The sequence below is a fragment of the Netta rufina genome (assembly GCF_964035555.1).
Source record: "Netta rufina genome assembly, chromosome: 5".
Lineage (NCBI taxonomy): Eukaryota > Metazoa > Chordata > Aves > Anseriformes > Anatidae > Netta > Netta rufina.
Window position 1 is genome coordinate 59,641,694 of NC_140128.1, and position 20,042 is coordinate 59,661,735.

A 20,042-nucleotide genomic window follows, 5' to 3' on the forward strand; every position below is an offset into this window, starting at 1 on the left:
TAAAGATTTATTTTGTTCCAGAACAGGTCTATCTAAAAAATTAATTCAGTCTTGATTAAAAATGGACAATCATGTTTTCAAATAAATCATTCCTAAACATCTAGCTTCAGTTGGTTTCATTTTGTTTCATTTCATGTCATCTATACAGAAGGGAGCTGGCAAGCATTGCAATTAAATCTGTAAAACCTAAAACCATATTCATGTTAAAATAACTTCCTTTGATGTAACAGGCTACACTATTAGGACTAAAATTGGGTTTTGGAATACACTCAATGTACTTTAGAATAGTATTTTCAACTGAAATTTCTCAATAAATAATTAGGCAGACCTCTTACCTTAACTGGAAGCTGGCAAGCATCATTCTGATTTTCAAGGGCAAGAAGGAAGACTGGGTAATTACAGGCTTGCTAGTCTCATTTCAGTGCTTGGCAAAATTATGGAGAAGGTTATTCCAGGAGTTAGTGAAAAACACCTGAAAGATAATGCCATCATTGGTCATAGACAACACAGGTTCAAGAGGGGAAAGTCCTGTTTAATGAAATTAATTTTTTTTTTTTTTTTTTTATGACAAGACTACCCACCTAGTTGACCAAGGCAAGCCAGTTGTTGTAATTTTGGGATTTCAGCAAGGCTTTTGATTCTCTTTCTCATAGTACCTTCTGTGCAAAATGTCCAGCGTACATCTAGATAAGTACATAGTGCAATGGGAGAAACATTGACTGATTGGTCAAGATCAGAAAGTTATAGTAAAACGGGATGGTGGCCAGTCACTACTGGGGCTCCACACGGCTCCATTTTGGGGCTAGTTCTCTTCAGTGTTTTCATAAATGACACAGGACTTGAGGGTATTCTAAGTAAGTTTGCAGATGACACTAAATTAGGAGGAGCCGTTTACTCCCTCAAGGGTAGAGACGCCTTTCAGAGTGCTCTTGGCCAATTAGAGGGCTGGGCAATCATCAACAATATGAAATTTAACAAGAGCAAGTGCTGGATTCTGTACCTAGGAAGGGGCAACCCTTGCTATATGTACAGACTGGGGGACAAGAGGCTGGAAAGCAGCCCCACAGAAAGGGATCTTGGGGGGGCTTTGTTGACAGCAAGTTGAATGTGAGTCAGCAGTGTGCCCTGGGAGCCAGGAGTGTCCTGGGGTGTGTCAGGAAAAGCACTGATGGCCGGTCATGGGAAGGGATTGTCCTGTTCTTCTCTGTGCTGGTGTGGCCTCACTTCCAGCACTGTGTGCAGTTTGTGGCACCATGGTATAAGAAGGACATAAAACTGTTAGAGAGTGTCCAAAGGAGGGCTACAAAGATGGGGAAGGGTCTGGAGGACAAGATGTATGAGGGGCAGCTGAGGTCCCTTGGTTTGTTCAGCCCAGAGCTGAGCAGGCTGAGGGGAGGCCTCATGGCGGCCTGCAGCTCCCTCACGAGGGGAGCGGAGGGGCAGGCGCTGAGCTCTGCTCTCTGGGGACAGCGACAGGACCCGAGGGGACGGCATGGAGCTGGGACAGGGGAGGGTCAGGTTGGGGGTTAGGGAAAGGGTCTGCACCCAGAGGGTGATCGGGCACTGGGACAGGCTCCCCAGGGCAGTGGTCATGGAACCGAGCCTGATGGAGTTCAAGAAGCATTTGAACAATGCTCTCAGACGTGGTTTTTGGGTGGTCCCATGTAGAGCCAGGAGTTGGATTCATTGATCCTTGTGGGTCCCTTCCAACTCATGATATTCTGTGTTTCTGTGACTATGATTCTAACTCGTGTGACTGATTTAAAAACTAGGCTGAGCAATTTTGAGATCAAAGGGGTATTGCTTCTGAATTTTCTGTCTTTAGGAATGTATTTACATTGCTTTTCCAGGAATCATTAAGCCTGAAAAAATTGAAAAGCTTAAATGCATCCATTAAATGAAGCTTTAAAAAGCCTTGTGCTAAATATGGTTTGCAATGAAATCTCCCATGTCTCTTCAATACCTTGTACATGTTTCAGTCACAGGATGATTTTTTGGCCAAGCTAAGGCATCTATAGCCCTTTTGGTACAGCAGAGCCTGTGGCATAGGCTCACTCACCATTTCAGCCAGCTCTTCTCATTGCTATCCCATGTGGTTCTCATCAGGGTGCTAATCCTGTGGCTAATGATGTTCGTGTTCTTGAAGCACATTAAGAAATACAGCGTATAACCCACACATAGAGCTCAAATTCTGCAACAATAATGTTTACTTTGGCAGGACTTTGAATACAAACTCACTTTGACTCCAGCTGGCTGGTGTGATTCTAGCGACTAATTCAGCTCTTCCAGGGGCAAGAGTTTGTTGATACAGCTTGTTGTTCTTCCTGTTGAAGAACACATCGATAACCTGGAAAAAAAAAAGTTTAGGCAATCACAGAATCACAGAAGTGCTGAGGGTGGAAGCGACCTTTTGAGGTGTTCTATTCCAAGCCCTGCTCAAAGCAGGATCATCTAGAGCAGGTTGCTCAGGGCTGTGTCCAGTTGAGTTTTGAGTACCTCCAAGGATGGAGACTCCACAACCTGTCTGGGCAACCTGTTCCAGTGTTTGACGTCCTTCACGGTATTTTTTTTTCTTATGTTTAAATAGAATTAACTGTATTTCAGTGTGCCCATTGCTTTTTGTCCACTTACTGGGCACCACTGAGAAGAGTCTTGCTCTGTTTTCTTACTCCTTCATTTCAGTTGTTTGTACACATTGATAAGATTCTCCTGAGCTTCTCAATGCTAAACAGTCCCAGCTCCATCAGTCTCTCCTCATCCAGTAGATGCTCCAATCCCTTAACTATCATCATGACCATTCACTGGACTCATCCCAGTATGTCCTAGTCTCTTTTGTACTGGGGAGCCCAGGACTGGACCAAGAACTGCAGATGCGGCCTTACCTCTGCACAGAGGAGAGGATGAGGATCACCTCCCTTGGCCTGCTGGAGATGCTCTTTCCAATGCAGTCTTGGAGGCTGTTGGCCTTCTTTGTTGTGAGGGCATATTGGTGGCTTATGCTCAACTTGTTGTCCACCAGGACCCCCATGGCCTTTCCTGCAAAGCTGCTTTCCAGCTATTTGGTGCCCACCCTGTACTGGTACTTGAGGTTGTTCTTCCCTAGGTGCAGGGCTTTGCGATTCTCTTTGTTGAACTTCATGAAATTGCTGTTTGCCTGTTATAAGTCTTTATAAAGAACCATTCAGGATAGAGTTGGGGGGATGGAGATTTAATTATCTCATGTTCTCACAAAATCCACACACCATTAGTTAGCTGTTTTTTTATCTCATGACCTCATCTATAAGACCATGTCATCATCCTGAGCTCTGGATGCTGTCAGAAATCTGAAAAGAAGACAAAAACAATCCATAAAATTATTAACTTCTGAAGTTTATTCAGAAAGGGAGCTGTAGGTATTTAATTCTCCATGTTGTTACCTGAGTTCTAAAATATTGTATCCGTAGCATTTCGGTTTTAACAACAGGAAACCTGCCCCAAAATTAGTGTGTAAATCAAAGTCTCTTGGTTATGAACATATCAGTTATTTTCTTTATATTTATACAACTGAAAATCATAGTTTCTTCTGTCAGCCATGCTTTTTCTGCAAGGCTCTTCCCAATAACAAGGCCTCACTGATTCTGTCCTTGGCTCACCTATGGTGAGGAAGTAGTGCATGTGTTGTTTCCCGAGTATATGAAATACTGGGAAATGCTGGCTGCAAAATGTCACAGGCTGCTATCTCCATCAGGTTGCCAGATGTCCTGAATACATCCAAGCTTGCCTTTATCATTGTACATGTTGTTTTGGGTTAAATGGGACTTACAGCCTCAAGGAGCAGACTCGGAGGGCTGCTGTTCTCTTCCTTTACCTTGGCCTCGCACACTGGATAGTCATCGATTCCCAACATGGATTTACATCCAACTGTGAAGATTTCTTATGCTGGGTCCTACCTCAAATCCACACTTTCCGGTCTATAATGGAAGGCTCAGACAGTGCATTAAAGACTTTGGGACCATAATCCTGGTTTCTGGGGCTTCAGCAGTGAATATGCGTTTGTGTCACAGGCAGCCTGTATTTTCGACCCATTTGGAGGTCAGGAGTACCCAAGCCTGTTCTTTCATCTCACTGAGAAATTGAAGTCCATTCAAAACCCTCTAGTCTCCTATCATTGTCCAAACTCACCAAGTATTTTTAACAGATAAATGTAGTTTGCTCACTTTTTAAATGTACTTATTTGGCTTGAAATGTCTTTGGTTTCCTTCAGTTTTTATGTTACAATATTATCAATAACACCCCAAATTAGATTTGTCAGTAAGATATGCAAGGATAACGTTATCAAGTGGACGTATCTAAGAAAGGAAGTAGAAGTGTTGCTAAAATTCATTTGGGGTATTTACAATTAATCTGCTCACTCCTACCTCCACTGTTGGAGCAGGTCAGGCCATAGGGCCTTCACAGCAGGGCGCTATGAATCTCTTTGTGTTAGAATTGTTTAAATTAAAAGCACAAATGCCGCTTCATAGACACAGCTCATTTGTTGTAAGTAGGTCATGGTTGTCACGGAAAGCATAGCGGCAGTCACACTAGCGATAGGTTTCGGTTTGTTGAATAAGTCCTGCTAGCAGTCAAGACTTTCTCCCCCTTTTAACAATCCCGTTTTGAAGTCAGGTGATTCACGAATTATGTGTTTTTCCCTTCGAGGCTGACACGCTGACCTGATATCTCGGCAGCAAAACTACTGAAACCAGGTCCTCCGGTTGCTGAAGGAAGCGCCCATGAACTGGACCGTGGGATTAAGAAGAAAGCAGAGGTTTTAATGAAACAGACTCCATTCTTTGGAGGGGTAAAGGGAGGTAAGGGAAGCTCCTGTTGCTTATGTGATTATTGCTAATTACTGTGATTGAACATCATGACATGAAAATGTAGTGCCTGAGGTAAAGCCTGCTTGCTTCCGTTCCTTTTTTCAACTGTCTCGTGGTGCCCTCTCGAGGTAGGAGAGCAGCCTGTTTTATTTGCTGTTTTGCAGCAGCTGGAACTGAAATTGGAAGCACAGACCTTGGTGAAGAAACTGAGAAATCACCATTTGCTTTGAAAAAAAAAAAAAAGATATAACTCCGTGTAACATCAGTGGTTTGGGGATCCTGCTTAAAAGCACATGCCAATCCCTTTGCCTCCAGCGTTTCCATGAGATTGAACTCGAGGATAGACACAGAAAGCACAGGGGATGCTTTTTTGCAGTGCCCTGAGGCCACAAAGGTGCATTCCCCCTGTGTGAGCGAGCTGATCATTGCAAGGTTAAAGGCTGCCGGCTTCCATGAAGGAAGGGACGCGTTTCCCACAGTGTGCTCATTTCACTTGGAGTCTAGCACAAAATGCATCAGGACATGTTTGGATACTAAAGAGGATTAGGAAACCTTGACACATTAGGAAGGCCAGCATCTGAGCTCAGATTTTAGGGCATCGTGCTTGTGGGGAAAGCACCCTGTGCATGTCCCTCCCAGTGTCACATCATGCCAGCTGACAGCAGATTGTCCTTCCAAAAATGCAGCTTAAATCCAACAAGGAGCAAGGATTGGCCATACGGTGGGTCCTCTAGAGTCATTGAATGAATTATGTTTGTTTTGGACTGGGATGGGGTTGAAGGTGAGGACGTCCTGAGCAAGGACATCTTATTTGGCAGGTGAGTACACTCTGGGTGCATGCTGAGTTATTAGTAGGCTCCCCTGCTGCTGAGTGAGATAAATTTTACCTCACCGTGCAGCCTCTGCTGTCACCTTACACAGGATCCTTCCGGGTCACTCCAAAATACTTCTAGCTGATTCCTTTCGGTGCTGGCACAGGGTTCTGAGTCCGTCCATTTGACCCCAAATTCTGTTTCTCTCTTTGTGACACTCCCTTCAGGCCAGATAGCCACAGAGGGCTCGATGCAGCCTCACGTTCAGACCTGGAGCAAGCAGAGGCTGTGGCACCCCGCAGAGGTGGCTCACGCAGAGCCTCTGTGGCCACGCAGCCCATCAGCACGGTGGGATGATGAGCACAGCTCTCCTTGGTTGCTCCAGCAAACAGTGCAACACCTTTTTTCCTCCTGACAGCTGCGGTTTTCTCAGGCACCTGAACTGGCAGGCACCTGGGGAGCAAGATTTTCTCAACGAAGGGTTTTTTGTTCTGATTTTCCTCCGCTGTTAGCATAGAGGGCAGCCTTCATGAGCTGCAGCCCCTCCTCCATCCCATCTTTTATGTGCAGCTTGGGTTTGGAGTTTGGAAAGCTTTTCACGCATTGATTTTGTGCCCATATTGGACACATTTTAAAAGTACCCTTTTTAGAAAATAGCCTCTGCTGCTCAGATAACTTTTGATGGGGACGGTTGGAAATAAATGTAAACAAACGCTGAACAACATGCTGAATCTGCCAGCATAAATCCCCTCCACAGAGCTGTAAATTGAAGACTCAAAGCTCCTGTTGTGTTTAAAAGAAGGACTCTTGGGCCCAACAAGGGGTAAGATGTTAATAAAACCTTTGTTCACAGTTACAATAGGGACCAGCTAAGTGTGGTATGGGGTTTCTGCCAAGTTAACCCTGACTTATTCCCATTGTCACAAGTACTGCTAAGAAACCCTTCAACATCTTGTTAAAGGTAGAGAATGAAAAACAGTTGATACTTTTCATTTCAAATGTTGTATTTAAAGCAAAAGTGTTCATTTTAAAAACATCCTTTATTCCCTTCCCCTGTTGCTACACTAGGTGCCTTAATGAAAATTCACATTTTATGTGGCATTAATTTTTTTTTTGTGGGAAAAAAAAAAAAAGAGCTGGCTTACATGGCTTGAAACTGCCACTGTCTTTCCTATTGCTGGAGTCTTATTTTCTTTAAGATGAAAGTGCAGGTGTTCTGAGCCCCCCTGAACACATGCAAACCTGGCTTATTTGATTGTTTCCTTCCCTGTGGTCTGTTAGTTCTCTGCCCATCCGTGGTCTCTTGCCCTGTTGTTGTTGGCTCCTTAGGGCAGCACCCCTGTACAGCACGTTCAGGTCCATGAATGGACAGCGTTGTTGTGATAACATGAATAATAACAACAAAAAGCTGTGAAAAATAAGACACCGTCCAACGAGCATTTCAAATTTTTATTTCTTCGGTGAAGAAAGGTAAAAGAAAGGCAGCTTCTGCTGGCTTTTGCAATGATGCTGCTAGGGAATTGGAGGCTACTCGATACTACATGACCTTGGAAACCCTCTGGATGAGTATTAGGATGTATAAGGCCTTATTTTAGATGCTTCTCCACTAGAAGCCAGTGTGTGTCCACTAGGTCCAGTGGTGTCATGTTTAAAACCAGGCTGGCATCATAGCTGCACCCCTTCCAGCCCTCATGTCCTCCCCTGCTCCCCTCTGTGCCACCCACTTGTCTAAGGAAAGGTGGCATCTTTATTCTGGTAGAGTTAACTAATCAAAATACACTTCTGGTGAGTTCAATTATAAATGTTTCCTCCCATTCTTAAAATGTTTCCCCTTGTTTTCTTGGCAGGACCTTAAGGATCTCTCCTGAGAGTTCCTTTCACGTAGATGTGCAAAGAATGAATAGTTTATCTCCAGCTCCCGTTGACTTTCATGAATAATTTGATATAAAAAGCTAAGTTGGACTCCTGCTGTCTGGGATAACTTACGAGTACCTAAGAGTAGCTTCAAATAGTCCAGCCAGAGAACCAAAGCACCCTTTCTACTTTTAGGGGCCTCTCTGGCCTCCACTCACCTGCAACTTTTTTTTTTTTTTGGCAATTTCTGTGCCCTTACCTTTCCCTCCTTTTGGGCTCCTCTCAAAACCAAGAAAATCTCTAGAGCTTCCAACTGGCAGAACTTCTCTTCTGAATGCACGCTGCTTACTTAAACAAAGAAGATTTGGTGGGATGTATGACTGTGATTTTTACTGTTTCTTGTTCACCTCGCCAGGTGTATGCCAGAAAATACGGTGCTTGCTCCTGAAGGTGGGCAGCTGTTTTATGGGGTTATTCATCTGGCCAGTCTCATTGCAGGCAGACAGAATTGCTTATCTGAGTAATGTCACACATGTGCCTAAATGATTGCAAGAGACTGAAAGGAGTTGGGAGGAGAAATAATAGCACTCCTTCATCTCTCACAGAGCAGCGCCAACAAAATAATGAAGCCATGTGAATAAAGAAACAACATAATAATCAAGCTCTAACCATTCTTGGAAAATTAGCACTTCTTCCATAACAGTCACGGCTGCTGGGAAAATGGTACAAAATATTAACTGTCAGGTTAAGCACACCTTAATCAACATGTGCTGGGTCCCACTGATGTGTCCTCAAAACTGTTACTTAAGTACTTGTTAAGGCCAATTAAATAAACAAAATTTTAAAGCCTAATAGCATAAACCACATAAATAACATAAAAGAGCCATAATGGCTGAATGGGTGGGTGTTTAGCCCTCCCTGATTTAAAACAGTGAAGTGAAAAATGTTGGAGCCCTTGAAGGTGATTTCGAAGACGAGGAAGTGACTGTGCTACACAAACAGCAATCAGAGACAATTAAGAGAACTGGGACAAGTGCCTCATTCTCTCCACAGACTGCATGGGAAATTGCACTTTACATTTCAGTCTCGTTGCATTTCAAATAAGGCCCCCAGCTATGTCATTTTTCAAGTCCAACTCAAATCAAAAGATATTGCTTAAAATCTTCCTATTACTCCAGAAGTGAAAGGAATGATTGTCTATGCTGATGAGCCTCGAAGATTGTCTCGGAAAGAATTTGACAGTTTTGTCTCCTGGTCCCATTATAATGTTATTACTGCCCCTGAAGAAGACTGACAGGGCCTGAATGCCAGAATTAGTACTGGGGTAGTGTGGGGTAGCTCTGCCGCTGCAGATTCCGTGTTATTTCCCTGCACAGTGGAGGAACGGTGTGCTACGCTGTGCATGTGCTTTCCTTTAAAGCTTAGTCTGATGAAGAATCTTTGAAAGACTGTGTAGTAGCAAAAATAACAGAAAATAGGGAAACAGAAAATAAAGGCAAGCTGAAAATAGTCCTTAAAAGTGAAAAAATGAAAATAGGGAATTTTGGAAATAATATAATTAGATACTTATCTAATTATAACCCTATTTATAACAATAAGTTCTTTTTCAAGAACTTTCTGGTAAGCACGGAAAGGTTTCAGTACATAACTGAGAAATGTTCTGATGTGGCAAAGTTTTGCAAAGATGGGAGCACGTTGAGCTGTCAGAGATCTTGTAGTTGGTTTGATTTGTCATAATGTGGCGCCTAGAAATGAGTGCACCAGTTTTTAAAGGCACTTAAAGACTTAAGTGACCAAGTTTCCCATGATGCAAACTGTAGAACCATCTAGGTTGGAAAAGACCTCCAATATGACCAAGCCCAACCATCAAGACTTCTGCTTGATTCTAGCCAATGCACTGGCTCTGCCAGCACCTTCTGGTACTAGTGAAGTCCCTTCTTCCTTTTCTTTTTGGTATTTCATTGGTCTCTGTAGCATTTAGGTATAAATGCATTCTTTTTTCTGCTGCTATGTTATGACAAAGTTATGTTTTTAAGAGTAACTACAAAGTCATCCTTTATCAAGCTGAGAATGAAAAGAAAAAAGGAAAGGAAAGGAAAGGAAAGGAAAGGAAAGGAAAGGAAAGGAAAGGAAAGGAAAGGAAAGGAAAGGAAAGGAAAGGAAAGGAAAGGAAAGGAAAGGAAAGGAAAGGAAAGGAAAGGAAAGGAAAGGAAAGGAAAGGAAAGGAAAGGAAAGGAAAGGAAAGGAAAGGAAAGGCTTGTTGATTTGTGAACACTACAGAGCAAATATGCTTCTTGAAACTAAGAAGAGTTTGGGAATGAATGAGGTTGTTTCTGAGGCAAGGATTGCAGAAGTCATTTATAAATTGTGATGAACCCAACAACACCTTTCCCAGTGTGCTGTCAGAAAGTAAGTGCGTCTAAATAATCGTTCATGTATGGAACTACACAAAAGAAAGAGATGTACTGAAAAGCCACATGCCCTGCTCTCAGAAGCATCCCCTGGTACCCAGACTCACATTGGATAATGTCTCTACCAGGAACCTCATTCATTTCAATGGGACTTCCTTGGAGCATTCTGTTGCTTTAAAACAGCTTTAGCAAAAATAAATTCAAGGGGCAAACACTGCTCATGGTAAAACCAATGGGAGTTTTGTGACTTAATTTGCACATTACACAATAACAGCTTTTCTTACATCTTCATGTACCTCAAATACATAACTACTAACCTAAGGAGTATAGTGATGTACATAACATTGACGTATATAAAAATGCAATGCTTTTATTTTATATTGACTAGTAACTATGGCTCTGAATTAATCTCTGTCCTTTCCTGAAAGCTGAAAGGCCACCGGGAGCAAGATACCGACCAGGGGCAGCAGTCTAGCAAGAGAAGCAGTGGTGTCGCTGTGGAGGGACTTCTGGCAGACAAAGCAGCACTTGGGGTTACCGAGACTGTCAGTCCAAATCCACGTTGCTTCGGATAAAGATCCGGCCAACTTAAGAGCTGGCGCCGTGCCATGCAGGCAGACGGACAGATTGGTGAGCAGCGCAGGGACTGTGCAGGAGCATCAAGTGTGGATTCTGAAGGCAGCGTTCCCAGCTGGGAGACTCCCAACAGCTGGCCAGCCTGAATTTTTTAAAAACAATTTCTGTTTTAGGAAATGTTGCAGTTTGTTTGGCTCTAGATGACGTAACGTACCGAAGAAAACAGGGAGAGGAAGGGGGATTCTTTATTTATGTTGCTAGAGTTGGCTTGAGCTGTACAAAAAGAAAGAAACGAAGAATGGGCATTCTCTCTGAGCCCTGAAGAGAGTGAGAATGAAGAATGGCAATGGATTTCCCCTTTGCTTTGCTGTCATAGGGCAAAAGAGATCCTGTACACTGCTGTCAGAGCAACAGCAGGAGTGCCAAAGCTTCTTGGTAGCGATGGGGAGGACGATTCTCACCCTGGATTCAGAAGCTGGAATTTGTCAAACTCACACTTCAATGTTTTTCTCCAAAGAGGGTCAGAGATGGGTTGGGAGCACTGTGGGGCAGCTCCTTTCCCAGGACAAGGGTAGTGTTTACCAGACAGGATACACTTGGACTCCTGCCTTATTGCAAGCTGGAAAACTGAAACTCAAAGGCAAAAATCTGGTGCAAACATATTTAACTTCTGAGGAAAATAGTTTAAAAGAGATTCTCTGAATTTAAAATATTTAGCTTTAAGCAGTTTCTTTCTTGGCACACTGAGCTTTAGACAGGAAAATTAAAGCATTCAGCCCTAGATAAAAGTGGGGCTGCTATGCAGGAATGTGAATGATTGGCTCTCACATACATCAGCATCCCTCTGACTTACAATACTTCATCCCTTCTGTTTGCAAAATGGATAGCATCTTCCCAGGTACTCCACTTCTACTCCTTCTCTATAATTCATTCGTTATTTCTTTGAAAGTACAAGGTTGTTCCATATATTTTGCCAATGTTGATGCATGTTGGGCAGTCAGGTTTAGAGTCATCCCAGTTTTCCTTGTTCGTGCTTTAACTCAGTTTATACTTAACCTGGGAATAATTGACATAAACCAGGACAAAAAAAAAAAAAAAAAGAAGGAGATAGAACACAATCACAAATTGATATCACGTCCAATCACAAATTGGGTTAGAATGGAACAGGATGAGTGAAGAGATTGATAAAGGGCACAAACTTCTAATTTTTGGAAATAGTTTAGATTTACTAAATCAGAAAATCATTACCACTTAAGATTATTAATGTGGGATATGAGTAGGGCCATGCATGTGCCAATCACAACACAACACACTAGGATTGTATTATGTGAGGGAAAAAAAAAAAAAAAAAAAAAAACAGCAACTTTTAATGAATACTAACATGTTATGAATCTTTTTTTTTTTTTTCTTCTAAGTTTATGCAGAAAGAAATGCCTTTCCATTAATGTGCTCTAAAGCAACTGAACCAGGAATGCTTCTGGTACCACCTTAGGACAAGATCTTGGTGTGTTCCTCCATCTTCTGTGACCGTCACAGTTCCCACAGAGGTAACACGTGCAAAGCCTAGATGGCCAAGGTGTTGTGCTCAGGAGGTGTCTGATTTGGAACATCAAAGGACCAAGACCGTGGCTGTAAGTGTGGACATTGTCTGACTGTTGGCCCTGTCTCGGCTTGCAAAGACCAAGCGCAGAGCATTGTGCACTGCCAGCACAGAGAAAGAAAACATCGCCATGACCCCACTGTTGTTGCAAAAGGGTGAACCAGGGTTTAAGTCTTCTTTGGCTTGTTTAAGGTCATGGATTCTCTCTAAAGAAACAAAACAACACACATACTTGTGCGTACACACACACTAATTAAAAGAATTAACGCAGGACTTTGTGCCGTAAATCGTGATTCCTGTTAAGTGGAAATTTGCCATATGCTCTCCAGCACTAGACACAAAGAGCAGCCATTTTTCAAAGTTAAACCTCAGTTTTGCTGCGGGATTGCGGCGCGCAGTGCTGCCTATTGATTGGTTTAGCTTAGAGCATTACTGTTTGTACGAGGGACTGCATGTCAAGGTTACTTGGAAGAAGGTTTTGGAAATCCTTTTTCTCTCAGGCTGCTGAGCTTTTATTTTGAGGAGAAAGTAATACAAATAATAAAATGCTGGAGGTGCCAGTAGGCTTAGTAAAGAAGACTGGGGGGTTTATGTCTTTTTTTTTTTTTTTAGCAGTCCAATTATGTACCACATAGCAGCAACTGGGCTAACAACAGCCATATGATGGAATAGCTCGTAATCCGGTTGTGGGTCTAGCTCCATGAGACAGACTCCAAGTAGATGAGTTTTAAATCTCCTTAGAATTAAGAAGGGTTTGGCAACCAAATTAATTGTTTTGGAAAAATCCTCCTTTATGGATCGCGAAGAGGATAAAAAGGGAAAAAAAACATGTCATCTGTAGTGGTTAGTCAGATGTTCTTTTGGAGTTACAACGATTTCCTCTCTAATTCCTCTTCTTGTTGACATTCCCCTTAAAAGAATAATGAGGACTATGTTCGTTGCCTTAGTGCTACTCATCCCTGTGTACATTACGAAATCTTTGCATTAAGCTACCCAAATGGATTGAATCATGGTGTAAGGCAGGCATTAAAAACAACTGCACTCAACTGTAAGCATGCATAAAAGCAAAGTATAACTGATAGGCTACGATACAAGTGATAATAATTGCTGGTACCCTGTAAAGTAGTTTGTTTCAAAGAGGTGATTGGGCCAAGACAACTGAGAGCATGCATCCGTCGGGTTTAGCAAGACTGAATTATTTTAGTCTGGATTTTTAATATTTATGCAGCCACCCTTTTACTAGCGAGGTTGTGATGCTTTGGAAAAATATATTATATGTATTATTAATGGTATGTTTAAGTCATGGGAGGCAATTAAACAATCACTGTGTAATTGTTTCCCAGGTGTATTTCTTTTGTGTATGTTTTGCAGATATATAATGTATACTCGCAGAGGCCACCTTACTTAATTACTCAATGCTTTTAAGGTATTTTGGTTTTTAAGAAAAAAAGAAAGAAAAAAAGGTGCGCAAAAAAAGGTATTATTATTTCACAGGTGGCATAAAGGGGGCTTCATTAAGGAGGCTGGTACTAATAGTCCTTTAATACAGAAAGCCAGGAGATGGTTCTTCACATGGTAAATTGAACAGTGAAATATGCCAATTTTGACTTGATTTCTATCCTGCTAAACTACCCTACATTCATTTGCTTCAGCTTTAAGCCCTTCCATTCTCGTATTCTCTAGCCCCGGTTGCAGAATTGCAGCTTGCTTTTCACCTATCTTCTAACAGTTTAACATAGATGTCTGGGTCCAGTCCATTGTTCCAATTGTATATAGTTTAAAAAGCTCTGCAGTATTTTACTCTTTCCATTATATCTTGGCTTCCCTGAGCGCTCTGCTCACTGCATTTTGCTTGTACTGGCTCTGTTTTCTAAACCCATTTATGCCTTTTTTTTCTGTACACACTTGTTCATTGGGGAGCTTAAATTGACTTCTCTCCATTCTGTTTCCTTAACTAAAAATGCACCATTAAGGTTGATTGAAGTCTTTTGAAAACAGTTCATAAAAAATGAAAGGCCACAAGAAATTAGGCTACCAGTGTTTGCAAATACCTGTTTTCAGCCAAATTGATGGGAAAGAATAAGAACTGAAATTTTAAAATGCTACTGATATATATTTGTTTGCTACTTAATTTTATGAGAATAGAAAAAGCATATGTAAAATATTTTTGAGGAATAAAATATCGACACGTTAACAAAATATGTTACGCAGCAGTGTTTTGTCACAGAAAGCCTTTTCCCCCCAAAACATCAGGCACAGTTCTGAAGAGAGAAAATGGCAGAATGAACAGAAATATCTTGACCAGCTATTTTCATACTATTTTTTAAATTCTCTTTATTCTCAAATACTCCTCTTTAGAGAATACCGAAAACTATTTATTTCTACAAAGAATGTTTAAACTATGGAATAACATGCTTATCAGGAATAGGAGTTCTTAAGAAATCGCTTTCCAAATGGGAGAAAATGAAAGGTTAATTAAATCAGCGCAACTTTGAGTCTCCTTTCAGCACAAAAACATCTGTGCAGTGGTTGAGGATGTTAAGTATGTTTTACATTATTCTCATGTACACTTAATAAACAAAGCAGCCTCATTTCACAAATCACCCAACAGGAATAAGGCAAGTCATTGCCAACAGCATGCTGAATTGTCAGGGAAACTTTTATGGACATATGGAAATGCATCTTACTTTAAAAAGAGGAATATCAAGAGGGATTTGCAGAAAGTTAAAAGCAAAGCAAGTGCTTTAGAATCAAAAGTGATTACACTGAAAATGGCAGCTTGCTTGTCAGAGCAGCTGAGACTGCTCCCTCACCACTAAAATACTAATCGTCCAGCTGTTTCCAGACCCTCCTATTACAGCTGCTTATCATTAAAAACTGTACACTTTGGAAACGTATAAATCTCTAGAAGAATAATTATTCAATTCTAGTTCCATCTTAGAAAAATTTTCAGACAACTGCCAAACATGCTTTATTTATAGGATATATTGCTTCTCTGGCTTTTTCTCTGTTCAGAAATATATATATTCATTCTGACAGGCATCTCACGAAGTGGAGACATCTAAAATGCAGAAGCCTTTCAGTATATAACGTATGTTACAGAACAGTAGCAAAAAATCTCTAAGTTTTTGCTTACAGAACTGTAAGTTTTACAGTTTTAATAAGAGTTTTTCCAACAAAAAAAAAAAACAACTTAATATGGGGGGAAAAAATCAAAGATCAAACTTAAGCTTAAATTCAAGATCAAACAAACTTATAAATGAAAGCTGTTTGCAGACTTTGCCTTTAATAGTACAATCCATTTAGGATTTGTGTTCCTTTTTATTTTATAAAAGCAAGAGACTAAACCCACCAGACCTCAGATGCAGTAGTATTTTATGGTGTGCGTGAACACAAACTGTAGCATACTGTATCATTCCCTTCAAGAATTCTCCCGTTAATGGAGGAAAAGAGCAGCGAGATCAACAAGAAAAGAAGCTAAGTACAAGGAGGTCATCCAGAAGCTATGAGTTCTGTAGCAGAGGTACAAGAAAACCCTGTCAGCTTCCATCCCATTAAACAAGCTATGAGCTATGTGTTAGACTCGCTGGGATTACCAGCAAACCCCTACCAAGATGTGTGCTAGCTCTTGCTCACATCCTCTATCAATTATTCAGTTCCTTTTATGCAAATAATGTTTCATAGAAGCGATGGAGGTCCATAATGGGAAGAAGAGCAACATCCATTTAGAAGAATTAAATGGTAGATGAAAAGTGTGACACTTTACAGACAAAAGCTATTGAAATGGTGCGGCACCAGTGCCTCCTGAATGTCTGCACACATACACAGATGGGGAGATTCAAAGTTTTGTCTGCTTTTTTTTTTTGACGATCAACTTTATACAAAATTAAATAAGAAGGCAATAGGCAAAGACTCCTGCATTCACAGCTCTGCCCAGGGGACTGCTGCAGACGCGAGGCCTCTGTAGCAGATCTGCCTGTGCTCTTCAGGCTCTAAGCTTTCATTTTCTATTTTACAAGGAATGTTTGCAACAAGCCAATGCAAATGGTATTTACACCTTTAGACTCAGGAATCAGAAGAAAAAAGGATGCAGGAGTGGCCCTTAGTTATCAGGAAAAACATCCCATTGATTTCAATGCATGTATAGGATCAAAACTACTGTGCTGCAGCACCACTGCAGTTCACTGGGCCAAATTCACTAACGGTGGTTGCAGAGGCAATGTCATTCCTGTCACTGGAAGTAAGCCTGCTGAATGAGATTCAACAAAGACGCTCCGAGAAGGCTTGCTTTCTTCTGTGATCCTTCCCACAGAAGAGATTGACAAGTAAATGCAGACAATCCTGGGTGCATCCAGCCAAAGAACTGAGTGTGTCACTACAGAGAGCCTTTAAATCCTTGTCTGGGATTTTACTCTGAAGGTTTATCCCTTTTCTTGTCAGCAACCTAATTATAGCCTTCCTGCTGAACTGTCTGTGGGCTGTTTGACCACTTAAATCTGGGTCTCTGCTGGCAAGACTGGGCATGGTGATACCCCACTAGTGCCTCACCACTGCCAAGGCTGTGGTGGAGCTCGTTGTGAGCATAAACAGGCAGGTCAGTGGTGGTGAGGAGTGTCCATCATCCTGTGTGTTCCAACATCGTTTAGAGAACCTCAAAATAACCCTGAATTTTACACCAGAAAAGCAGCGATGATACGGTTTGAAGGTACAGAAGCATAGATATAGGACTGCAGTCTCAAGGCTTTTCTCTCTTCCCTGCTGCATCCCCTTTGACACCTTTTATTCCTCCTCCTCTTCCTCTTTGCATGTTTTGCAAACAAAATGTTATTAAATATTTTGACTTGACATTTATTTGTTGTCTCCCCAAATTAAGAAGTTTTTCACTGCTTGAATAAGCATTTCCTGGAACTCACCTGTCTAAGTGTTGTAACAGTCTCCCCAACATGGAGAGATCTTTTCTAAAAGCTCTGTAGCACAAGCGTCCTGTATATTTATTGTGCTTCGGCATTTAACTGTCTTTAAGAATATAATTTCTCACAAAGGAATATTTTGCTAAACTAGGACTTACTGGAAGTATGGAGTTCAGTTAGCCCCCAAACCAGAATTAGACTTCCACTGTAAAATACTGCACTTAAAAAAGCCCTGGCAGTCAGCCAAGGTGGAATTTTAAATTGCTGAAAGATACTGAAATTTAAAAGAATGCACTAATGTGGATAAGTTCAGAGAATTAAAACATAAAGCTAGACGGAGTACACACATATTTCTAATTTTATGTTCACCACGTTGTGCTTCTACAGCCTACAGAAAGGAAAGCTATTCACCTGTTACAGGCTGTCAGAGAATGCTCTCTGTCTTGGATGGAGATAACATGCCAAAGGATACTTCTATTCAGGATTATACAAGGGGTTTTTCTATAGGGTTCAAATTTACATGGAGAACACAAGCAAAAAGCTGCACCGAGCAGTCCCTGCAGAGAACAATATGAGCTCTTTTTCATCCCTCTCTTCCTCCCTTATTCCTCATTTAAGGCCAATTGTTAAGACTTGCCTTAAAATTCAGCTGTGACCTATGCAGGGCTGGGACTGAGCTTGTACAGAGATCAGTAACACAAGGCCATGAGCACCACCACATGCTGCATAAGCAGTCCTGTTCTTCATTTTCCTCAACATGGGACTTCTACAACTGGTTCACTCATGAGGGGCCATCTTCGGTTCTGTGCTGTTGGTCTACATCCAGTAGCTGCACATGTGCTTCTCTCTCCCTCAGGCTCAACTTAAGGTATGAATGCCTTTAGGTATGAAACCTTTCCCCTGAAAACACTACAGTTTCCTTCTTCAGGTCCCTCTAGCTCTCCTGCAATGAACAAACCTGACTGCTAGCTAGCGGTGACTTTTAGATGCAATGTGATTCAAACTGTACAAAAAATAAACTAGATGCACTCAGACCCATTTCCCAAGAAGTCAGCTCCAAATTACTCAGAAAACAAGAACCTTCCCAATGGCTGTGCCGCCCCCACAGACTCCTGTTGAGCTCTGCAACACTACAACTGGCTTTTTCTTGCCTTGTAAAATGCAAGAATGGGACCAACAGCTGTGGCTTTTTCTGGTGCAAAGCTGCTTTAACCCGTCTGAAGTGAGAGCCTGTTAGCCAGGGTAGTGCAGGCACAGCGGCCCTGATCGAGAAAATCAACAGTACAACAAAGACACCTTGTGGCTGTCCTGCAAACCGCACAAGAGACAAAGAAAACTTACCAGCCAGAAACGGGACCTGACTGCACGAATGCCCGTGTCTGCTAACAACCTTCACACTTACTACCTGGCATATAATTGTAAGTATAATTAACACTAAAAAGCTCTTTCAAATCACCTAGGAGAAACAAACAAACAAAAAGTTATAATATTCTAGATTTAAAAAAAAAAAAAAAAGCATACAGCTAATAGAAATGCGATGTTTGTTTCCAAATTTAGCATAGAAAATTTTAGAAATAAATAAATACCTACCTTCAGCAGCCATTTAATTTAACCTGAAAGGTGAAAATGCTATGGAAAATTTATCAAGACTGCAAGTAAGCTCTGATATTAAAGATAGCACTCTAAACATCTAAGTCCTTTAATTTCAGAGTAATATGGTAAATTACCAACAATTACATTTCAAATAGTTATAGTTTTATTAGAAATGAGCAGATATATAACGTCTATAATTTTGTCATGTATACCAGTGGAATCATATATTTTTAAAAAATAATCTGAAAAGTGAAATGCATTTTTTCTAAAAGATGCAATATTAAAGTCCATAATTTACACTCAGATGTAATTCAATTGCTTTTCCTTACATCAGTTCACGCACACACACAGATATAAATAGATACATGCGATAGGTTCTGTAGGTATAGTAAAGGCATGTGTTATAACCAATTTTTGGAATTGTCTAAAATGAACAGCAAAAGAATTTTTTTTTTTTTTTGTCTAAAATTGAACAGCAAAAGAAAATTTTGCGCAGTAAATTTACCAGTACAAAACCTTGATCTGGTATGCACTGATTTTGTTCCTCACCTTTTCAAGAAAATGCACGTACTGTAACCCATGATATTTTCCCAGTTTAGTAAAAATTGAACAGTAATTAAGATTATGAAGATATTGGAAGAAAACACCACTACATAGTAAAGATGTAGAGATCTGACTATGCATTTTTCCAGTATAAATATGAAGAAATCATATTGAATTCAGACTTCCTGTCAACTAAATTCAGAAGGTTGACTCCTGATTTATACTGGTATGAGTGAGAACAAGACAAAGGGATCTCTGAGTCCCAAGGGATCCAGATATTCTACATGTGTGTAAACGGTTGCTTCATTGAATTAAATAATTTCATTACTTAATTGACATTTCATTTCATTCATTATGCATTCACAATCACAGCATTAAAATGAAAGTACAAAATGCCACTTCTGTAACACCACTCAAGGCTGTGTAGTAATCCCAAGGAAGAATTTTTCCTGTCATTTCTCTCATTTTCACAGTTACTACAGACTCTTAGGGTTGATTTAGCTGGGAGAGGCTATTGGCTGGCTTCCTAAAAAGAAAAAAAGAGAATTTCAATATTAAAAAAAAATATATATATATATATATATATATATATATATTAACTTAGAGAATTAATTATACATATTTAGCACATTAACATGATACTCGGTCCTGTCACGTGCTCCCATGACTATTCACTCTTAATGGATGAACATAGGACTTTGCTAAAGTAACTCTTGAGATCTACTAGTAATATAGAAGAAAGATTCTACCATGTACTTCAGTGCCTCTCTTTATAAGTATTTTAAAAAATTGTGTGTGTGTGTTATGAAGAAATTATTCACAAAAATATCAAATACTGAAATCAGATTTGTAACCATAGCTAGGTATTGCTCTATTAGTCCTGCAAAGCCTAAATATCCCGA

General features: G+C 40.8%; 1 protein-coding gene across 1 annotated transcript in view; it reads right to left on the minus strand.

Moving 5' to 3' along the window:
• The window catches only part of LRRC9 (leucine rich repeat containing 9), a gene marked incomplete at both ends in the record, with an annotated part of 72,727 nt that overhangs the window by 6,175 nt on the left and 46,510 nt on the right, over positions 1-20,042 (minus strand). Inside the window, one exon of the mRNA XM_084288011.1 lies at positions 10,709-10,767. Coding sequence (XP_084144137.1) covers positions 10,709-10,767 — 59 coding nt within the window. The remainder of the gene's footprint in view (positions 1-10,708; positions 10,768-20,042) is intronic.